The sequence below is a fragment of the Hyperoodon ampullatus genome, assembly GCF_949752795.1.
Source record: "Hyperoodon ampullatus genome assembly, chromosome: 13".
Lineage (NCBI taxonomy): Eukaryota > Metazoa > Chordata > Mammalia > Artiodactyla > Ziphiidae > Hyperoodon > Hyperoodon ampullatus.
In genome coordinates, this window is record NC_136926.1 from 39,150,770 (window position 1) to 39,160,487 (window position 9,718).

At 42.6% G+C, this 9,718-nt stretch overlaps 1 protein-coding gene across 3 annotated transcripts in view; it reads left to right on the forward strand.

The window, feature by feature from the left end:
• Nucleotides 1-9,718, forward strand: part of GREB1L (GREB1 like retinoic acid receptor coactivator) — a gene marked incomplete at both ends in the record, with an annotated part of 129,189 nt that extends 119,471 nt beyond the window's left edge. For all 3 annotated transcript variants that reach the window (XM_079717005.1, XM_079717006.1, XM_079717007.1), the window contains 6 exons: nt 4,268-4,433; nt 5,410-5,637; nt 6,566-6,707; nt 7,548-7,748; nt 8,186-8,324; nt 9,555-9,718. In XM_079717005.1, coding sequence (XP_079573131.1) covers nt 4,268-4,433; nt 5,410-5,637; nt 6,566-6,707; nt 7,548-7,748; nt 8,186-8,324; nt 9,555-9,718 — 1,040 coding nt within the window. The remainder of the gene's footprint in view (nt 1-4,267; nt 4,434-5,409; nt 5,638-6,565; nt 6,708-7,547; nt 7,749-8,185; nt 8,325-9,554) is intronic.

A 9,718-nucleotide genomic window follows, 5' to 3' on the forward strand; every position in this document is an offset into this window, starting at 1 on the left:
GGAGGGGCTGGAGAGAGAAACTAAGCTCCGTTCCCCAGGCATGAACTTTCAGAGGTTCCCCTGCCCCTGGATAGTGTCCTGCCCTGCAAACCAAAGGACTTTTCATTCCTCTTTAAGTGAGTTTTCATTTCTCTTGAGCTGCAGTTTTGCAGAATTTTTAACTTCTGAGGACTAGTAACCAAAGAAGTCACTGGTACGTTGAGCACCCTGGGAAGGATTGGGACTCTTCCCAGTATAGGCCGCAGGTGTTCCTCGCTGCAGGCTGGCAGCAGGAACGTCACAGTGAGGAGGAGAGTCTGAGGAGGAGGGGAGTTAGTAGTTCACACTCCGGTCTGGAGGGATCTCTGAGGGGCATCACTAATCTTAAAGGCGCACAGCAAGTTCTTGGGGGCTCTGTACAGCTGGGGACTGGAAGCATCATCACTGCCTACGGCAGTTATCTTAAAAGTGCCTGGAAGAAGTCTTTCCTGCTTTTCCCCAAGGAGTTTAAGAGCAGTGGGCTGATTTCTCAAAGGCAGCACCTGGTTGTTGAGTGTATTGACAGAGCTGGGGAGGAACTGGAGAGAGCGGTCTAGAGCTCCTTCATTTACCTCCTGAAGGCAGGAAACCTCCACATGGACCCAGTGTTCTAGAGCTCTACTGTCTGGTCTCTCCCTGCATCTAACTCACTTCCCATTGGCTTCTGTGGGTATCTCAGTGCAGAGTCTCAGAGGGCTGAGGATCAAGAGCTTTAGAGGAAGAACATCCAGCCCAGAGCTGGAGTGAACACAGAAGGGACCCGAGTAGTGCCCTGGATCCACACAGGCCTTCTCTGCAGGTCTCTCTCTCCCTTTCTTCTTAGGTCTCTTCCTTTCTTGTTCTCCATTCCATTCCTTTACATGTCCTTAAACTTTAGCCTTAATATGGGATTAAAATATTTTCCCAAACTGGTTTCTTTTGAATGCAATTTTATTTCCCATGTTTATCACAATATCAAATGACTTAGGACTTTCATATATTTCTAGTCCTTTATCCTCCCCCAAACAATATATCTCCAAACTATCTAAAATCTTCTTCTATATGCATATGACCCTCAAACTATACCTTTCTGTGCCTAACTGACCTTTAGGAGAAAAAGTTTCCTCATCCCAGATCTGACTGAATTTGTTTAGTGCCAGTTTTGCCATTTTTGTAACAATCTGGGCAGAGAAACCAACATATATGCAAATAAACACAAATTAAATTTTTTTACTGTGGTAAAAAAACACAAAATTTATCTTAGCCATTTTTAAGTGTATGGTTCAGTAGTGTTCAGTATATTCACATTGTTATGCAACCAATCTCCAGAACTCTCTTCATCTTGCAAAGCTGAAACTCAGTACCATTAAAGGGTAATTCTCCATTTTTGTTATCCATTCACCCACTGAGGGACCCTTGGTCTGCTCCTCACCTTTTGACTGTTGTGAATAATGCTACTATGAACATGAACACAAATCTTTTCAAAACCCTGCTTTCAATTCTTTTGGGTATATACCCAAAAGTAGAATTGCTTAATCACGTGGTAATGCCATTTTTATTTTTTTTTGGAATTGGCATGTTGTTTTTCATAATGTCTGTACCATTTTACATTCCTACCAACAATGCAAAATGGTTCCAGTTTTAACACATCTTTGCAACACTTGGTTTTTCTGGGAATTTTTGATGTTGTTGTTTTTCGTAGGCATCCTAATGGGTGAGATGGTATCTTATTGTGATTTGATTTGCATTTTCCTAACGATTAGTGATGTTGATCATCTTTTCATTTGCTTGTTGGCTATTTGTATATCTTCTTTGGAGAATCTATTTTTTAGTAAAGTTTTTATTGTTGTTGACTTGTAGGAGTTCTTCATATATTCTAGATATTAACCTGTTATCAGATAAGGTTTGTAAATATTTTCTCCCATTCCATAGGTTGCCTTTTCACTGTTGACTGCATTCTTTGTGCAGAAGTTTTAATTTTTATGTAGTCCAGTTTTTTTCTCTTGTTGCCTATGCTTTTGGTGTCATATCCAAGAAATCACTGCCAAAACCAGTATCAACAAGCTTTCTCCCATGTTTTCTTCTAAGAGTTTTATAGTTAGACCCATTTTAATTTTTTTATATAGTATAAGGTAAGGGTCCAACTTCATTCTTCTGCATGTGGATATCCAGTTTTCCCAACACTATTTGTTGAAGAAACTATCCTTTGTCCATTGAATGGTCTTGGCATTCTTGTCAAAAATCATTTGACCATATATGCAAGTGTATGTTTCTGGGCTTTATATTCTTATTCCATTGGTCTATGTGCCACTGCTACACTGTTTTGATTACTCTAGTTTTGCAATCAGCCAAGTGTGTAGACCTCCAACTTTGTTCTTTTTTCAAGATTGTTTTGGCCATTCAGAGCCCCTTGAGATTCCATGTGAATTTAAAGTTGGATTTTTCTATTTCTGGAAAAAAAAACCCCTGATATTTTGACAGGGATTGTATTAAATATGTGGATTGCTTTGTGTGATATTGACATCTTAACAGTATTACATTTTCTAATCCATGAACATGGGATGTCTTCCCATTTATTTGTGTCTTTATTTCAGCAGTTTTGTACTTTTTTTTTTTTTTTTTGCGGTACGCGGGCCTCTCACTGCCGTGGCCTCTCCCATTGCGGAGCACAGGCTCTGGACGCGCAGGCCCAGCGGCCATGGCTCACGGGCCCAGCTGCTCCGTGGCACGTGGGATCCTCATGGACCAGGGCACGAACCCGTGTCCCCTGCATCAGCAGGCAGACTCTCAACCACTGTGCCACCAGGGAAGCCCAGTGTTTTGTACTTTTTAGTGTACAAGTCTTTTGCCTCCTTGGCTTAACATTTATTCCCAAGTATTGTATTTCTTTTGATGCTATTGAAAATGGAACTTTTCTTAATTTACCTTTTAGATTGTTTGTTGTTAGTATATAGAAACACAACTGATTTGTGTGTATTGTTTTTGTGTCTGCAACTTCACTGAATTCATTTATTCTAAGTGTGCGTGTTATCTTTAGGGTTTTCTACATATAGGATCATGTCTGCAAAGAGGTAATTTTACTTTCCAACTAGGGTGACTTTCATTTCATTTTCTTGTGTAATTGCTCTGGCTAGGATTTCCAGTACTATGTTAAATAGAAGTGATAAAGGTGGGCATCCTTGTCCTATTCTTGATCTTATAGGAAAAGTTTTCAGTCTTTGAGCATTGAGTATGTTAGCTGTGGGCTTTTCACATATGGTCCTTATGTTGAGAATGCAAACTGTTATACACAGTGCTATTGAAAGATAGATTTTCCTAAATCCTAGTATTACCCTATTCAAACTGTTTTCCTGGCTCCTTCATAGACTTAATGGGGTTTTTTAGCCTCTTTATTTCATTATCATCTACATTTTGTTTCATTTTAGGGTGGCCCACTCATAAAACCTGGCTAATTCCTGATGATCATCATCTTAATAATCGCTAACACTCACTGAGTACTTACCAAGTGCTAGGCACTGTCCTGAGCACCAAACAACAATCCTATGAAGTAGACATTATCATCGCCTTCTTACAGGTGGGGAAGCCTAGGCACAGGGGAGTTAACTTGTTCACTATCACACAGCTAGAAAGCAGTGGAATCAGAATTCAAACCGAAGCAGCTTGGCTCCAGTCTTTTCTCTTACTTACTGTACCATATGCCTCTTACAAAAAAGCAGACCTAGGGAAAGGATACCAGTTTCCAGAGTCTTCTTCAAAGACACTGCTGCCAGTTTCCTAAAGGTACCTAAAGCAGGGGACATATTAGTGTAAGTGGCATACCCACTATTGCAGCCCTGGTGGCTCCCTAGTGCAGGACACGCAAGTGGCTGCTGCTGAGAATCTAATCATGGCTCTAAGAAACCAGTAGTAAGTATCTCCTCTATGTGGTATCCTTTGTCGTATCAGGGAAGCTGGATTCTTGCAGTACTCCTCGAAGTGTAGTTCATGAATCACCTGCAAAGACATCTCTGGTTTCTGGCCCCTCATCAGACTTACTAGTGTGAACCTCTGGTGGTGGGCTCTAGGAATCTGCATTTTGAACAGACTTCCTGGGTGATTCTTATCTACACGGATGGTTGAGAGCCACTGCTCTGAACATTTGGTTGACCCCCATCCATGTGCATGGTCACCACGTGAACACGCATGCTTACGGAGAGCATGTGAGCTGTGTGCAGGGCCTCAGCCAAGCCTGAGTGAAGGATGTACAAGCCTTGGTTGTGTTGCCTTTCAGGTGCTGCCAGGTTTCTTATTAAGGAGCTGTCATATCACAACCTGGAGCTGGAGAGGAACCGCCTGGAAGAGCTGGGAGTTAAACGCCAGTGTGTCTGGCCTTTCATCGTTGTAATGGATGACTCGTGTGTCCTATGGAACATTCACAGTGTTCAGCAGCAGAGCAGGTAGTGGTGCTTCCGACGCAGCTCTAGGAGTGTGACACAGTGTCACTGAGAAGACACTCTCCTGGGCTGTCATTGCACAGGGAAGTAAATAAGGGAAGTGCAGCTTTCCAGAGCAAAACAATCATCTGTGAGACTACTCTCACTAGCACATTTTGTGGTGGCTTAGGAATTTTTTAATGTAGACACTCAGCCTGCCATTAAATTCCTGGACCATTTGTGCATCACAGCTTAGGTTTGCTATAAAAGTCTGTTGAAAGACACTATGGTTTATTTAGAAAGACCACTGGCTTCTGAATCAGGAGACCTGCTTTTTAGCCCCAGCTCTGCTTCCTAACTATCTGGATGAAAAGGGAAAGTTACTTCACCTCTCTCTCAATTCTATCACATATAAAATTATGGCTGGGCCCAAATCAGTGGTTCTCCTCCTGGGACAGAGGTGATGGGAATCCATGAGGACCATGAAATGCTAAGCCTGAAGAAGTCCTATGCAGTAAATGGCCCTGAATATTCACAGCCCCAGTGAAACACTGTGCCAGATGGTCTCTAGACCCTTCCAGCTCAGGCATTACGATTTTGTGCCCTTATTTCCCCTGTGGCTTTGAAGCCCGTGAAGTTTTCAAATATTCCTTTATTATACCGTAATTACCAGAACTGGGAAGTATACTTGTGTGCTTCTCATCTCTGGCTACCTCTCTTTGGTGACTCCCTGTTCATTACTCACTTTGAAATGGGCTGGATTTCACTCTCTGCCTTGAAGTGATCAGCCCGGCCCCCAGAAGGCAGTTTCCCTAGGTTAGCAGTGACAGGCAGCATGAAAACCGGGCTTGACATCCTTCTCCATTCCAGACTAATATAAAGTCAATCAGCTAATCGTATCCTTCAGGTATTAATACTGTACAGTGTGGTTAGCTCTTCATAAGTGACCCTCTCTTCAGTAATAGTGGTATCTTATGTAAACTAACTCTACATTTCATAGCCAGCCCACGGAAACAGGAGTTTCCAGTAAGAATGTGTCCTTGAAGAGTATCTTGCAGCATATTGAAGCAACACCGAAAATCATCCACTACGCAATCCTGGGCATACAGAAATGGAGCAGCAAGCTGACTTCTCAGAGCCTGAAGGCCCCGTTCTCTAGATGCCATGTGCATGACTTCATTCTTCTCAACATAGACTTGACTCAGAATGTGCAGTATGACTTCAACAGGTAAGTCAGGCCTTCTGGATGTATGTGATCCTGGCATTTACTGATGGTTTCTGCCCAGGTCTAGCCTCAGCAATGTTTTTATTCCTGTCTCTGTGTCTTTGAGAAACTAAGACTCTCTTTATACGGACAGTGAAAGGGGGATCATAAGCCCCAAAGTGCCCCTTCATCACCCTTCAAACTGACCCAGACCCTTAATGATAGGTGCTGCAACATGAAATGCTTAGAAAACATATTTTGGCCATCTTATTATTCAGCAAGAACTGAAACAGGGACAAAACTTTTTATCAACAGAAATCAGTGTGTGGACCCATAAACCGATTCAAGATTAACCTTTCATTTACCCTCAGAACTCAGAAGGTAATTCCTCCCCCAGATGTTAGCAAGACCCTGAGATCTGGATCCTGTAGGGAAAAGCCAGCTAGCCCTGGCCTTGCCTCCTGAATAAATTATGCCCACATCTTGGAAAATCTGAAACGGCCAAGGAAGAATGTCACAGACCATAAAGTCCCTCTTATGTCAACCCCCAACCCTGTAGCTATTAGAGCATTCTGTAGCTATTTCACTTCTGTGTTTTAAATTTGGCAGATGCTTTATCCTGTTTGCAGCCAGGATTTTAAAACCGGGAGCAGCTCTGCAGTCCGGTCCCACAAGAGTATACAGAATGTGTGCTCGTATTTCAGCTCAGGAATGCAAGGCATTGTGGAATGTCTGGGACCAGTCACCTCACTCCCTCATTCCTTAATGGCTGTTAATGCCCAAATCAAGAGGTTCACAGGCCAGTGTCAAGAGAGCCAGCTCCATGAGGGGGAAAGGTTGATTTTGTTTGAGGCTGTCTCCCAATATCTGCCACACATTTCTCTGTGTGTAACTATCATAGTTGAGATGTGACAGGTAGTCAAGGAAACCTATCGTTGTGATTATAATTTAGGTATTTCTGTGAAGATGTTGACTTTAACCTGAGAACGAACAGTAGTGGCCTGCTCATCTGCCGCTTTAATAACTTCAGTCTCATGAAGAAACATGTTCAGGTTGGAGGGCAAAGGGACTTTATCATTAAACCAAAGATCATGGTAAGTTTGCAAGCTTGAGTCTACTTTTGAAAATAAGATGATCTTTCATTAATATCTTTGTTATCAGGTACTGGCATTAAGCACTTGCCACTTGATTGGAAAGTAACACAAGGGAGTCTGTTCTTAATGTCAAATCTGCACTCTTGTTTTCCCTTACTGAGGACTCATCTAGAGCCAAACATAAGTTTTGAAAATTCAACAAAACTACCTTTCTTTAGATTTAAGGCTTAACTCCATCCAAGCTTTAGTTTCAAACGTATTCTATATTCTTAAACTGGCAAAGTTAACATTTTTACATTCTTTATGTAACACATAAAAGAAGTGTACATCAAGCTGCTCGCATGGTCCTTTGCCAGTCTTCTTTTTTTAAAGTAAGGCACATCAAAACCTGTTAAGGGTTAATTCCATGGGCCTACCCTTTTCTGTTTAAGAGATTTACTGGTATCTAATCATTTTTAGTATGTGGACTCCCCAGTGGAGCTTAGAAATCTCTTTGCTTTTTTTTTTTTTTTGTAGATTTAACCCATCCACATCCAGCAGCGCTATAAAAGGCTGCCTGTTGGTTCTTACAGTCTACATGCTAAATGCACTAACTTTCAAAGAAGCCTACTTTTGCATTTGCTCCTGCCCTTGTTGTGTATAAATTGTTAAATCCAACTGCACTATTTCCAAGGGAAAAAAATTTCAGAACCCAAGAATGACAGACTTAACATTTGAGCCTGCTATCTGTCTCTGTGCTACTATTACTTGCAGATTGTTCTGATGCAATGCAGTGCTTTCCTTGCCAGTTTCACATAGTGACAGACCCATTTCCCATGATCATCTTGGCTCTGATTTCAGGTGTCAGAGAGCTTAGCACCCATCTTGCCCCTTCAGTATGTCTGTGCTCCCGACAGTGAACACACACTACTGGCAGCCCCTGCACAGTTTCTCCTGGAGAAGTTCCTTCAGCACGCCTCATACAAACTCTTCCCCAAAGCTATCCACAACTTCAAGAGTCCCGTGTTGGCCATCGACTGCTACCTTAACATTGGACCAGAGGTAAAGGGGAAGGGGCTGATACTCTTATTAGATAGAGGGGCTTGTTTTGCTTCTATTAATTTCTCTCATAACTGTCCTTTATTATGAGAAATAAGAAGAGAAGCTTTAAATACGTTAAAACTTGACACACAAAATAAAAGGGAGTACAAAGCTTAACTAACCAGCCCATTGAAGTTTCAATTAAAAAAAAGTGTCTGGGAATTCCCTGCGGTCTAGTGGTTAGCACTCTGCACTTCCACTGCAGGGGACACGTGTTCAATCCCTGGTCGGGGAGCTAGGATCCCACGTGCCGGGTCGAGGGTGGGCGCGGAAGGTGTCTCCTTTACCTGACCCTGAGATGAGCAGCTAAAAGGGAAGGCGCTACTTCTTTCAGCTGAAGATGCAGAGGTTTTGCTTGCTTTTGAAATGCTTGTGCTATTTCTGCTTGATGGTTCCAGGTGGCCATATGCTATGTCAGCTCCAGACCCCACTCCAGCAATGTCAACTGTGAAGGGGTGTGTTTCAGTGGACTCCTCTTGTACCTCTGTGACTCTTTTGTAGGTGCTGATCTTCTTAAGAAATTTAAGTTTCTAAAAGGTAAATCAAATTTAGCATCTTGCTCGTGAATGCTATTAGTTCCCACTGGACAAAATACAGTGGGAAAGATATAAAAGAGCTCTTTAACAATCATTTTGCCAGTAAACTAAATCTTTTAAACCAGGCCACTGGTTTTTTAAATGGGGGAGTGTTAAGACTAAATGCAGATAAATATAGCCAGGTTTGTGACCATATTAAATGTTTGCCATTAGTAATTTTAGAAAGGAATGATGCAATACAAGAAGTGATGCTTCTCATATAATCTAATTTTAATAAAAATCAGGTTGGGCTTCCCTGGTGGCGCAGTGGTTGAGGGTCCGCCTGCCGATGCAGGGGACATGGGTTCATGCCCCGGTCCGGGAAGATCCCACATGCCGTGGAGCAGCTAGGCCTGTGAGCCATGGCCGCTGAGCCTGCGCATCCGGAGCCTGTGCTCCGCAACGGGAGAGGCCACAGCAGTGAGAGGCCCGCGTACCACAAAAAAAAAAAAAAAAAAAAAAAATAAGGTTAATGAGGTATGATTCTGGTATAGAAGCTAAAGTCGTTTCAATAAGTATGCACCATACAAAGTTAAATTTGCCTAAGAACAAACTGCAGATTAAGCATCACAAATAATCCTGACAAGATGACCTCTGAGGTCAGTGAAAAAAAGTAAGGTTCATCATGCTGTGTACAGCGTGCTACCATTTTTATGAGAACAGGAGAAACTGTATTTACTTCTATGTATGTAAAATACATATGGAGCTGTGCATGTGCGTTGGGGGTGGGAGGGAGCGTCCCAGGGGATGCTCGACAATATCTGGAGACATCTTACGTTGTCACAGGGCGGGGTGCTGCTGGCACGGGGGGTAGAAGCCAAGGACGCTGCTAAACATCCTACAAGAGCAAGACAGCTCCCACAGTAGAATTGTCCGGCCCCCAGTGCTGAGGTTGAGAACACCTGCTCTACAGGGACACATGAAACGTTTAGGACGTGGGTTTTAACACTGGTTACTACAGGGGAAGGGGGGATGTGGTTAGGAGAGCTATTACTTTACACTCTTTTAAACTTTTGAATTTGTAATAACTACTTTATTCAAAATAAATAGTACAATGAACAAATCTGATAGGTTACTTTATATGTTGGTTCTCGCATGTGTTAGTTTAGGGGATATAATCAGAGAGAGGTGGTAAGATTCTTTATCATTTCAATCCCTGAGCCTAAGACACACTTCTGCTTTCTTCTTGAAGGTGCTACTCTGTGTGTCATCTGCCAAGACCGGAGTTCCTTACGCCAAACGATTGTCCGCTTAGAGCTAGAGGATGAGTGGCAGTTCCGCCTCCGGGATGAGTTTCAAACTGCTAACAGCGCCGATGACAAGCCCCTCTACTTTCTTACCGGACGTCATGTATGA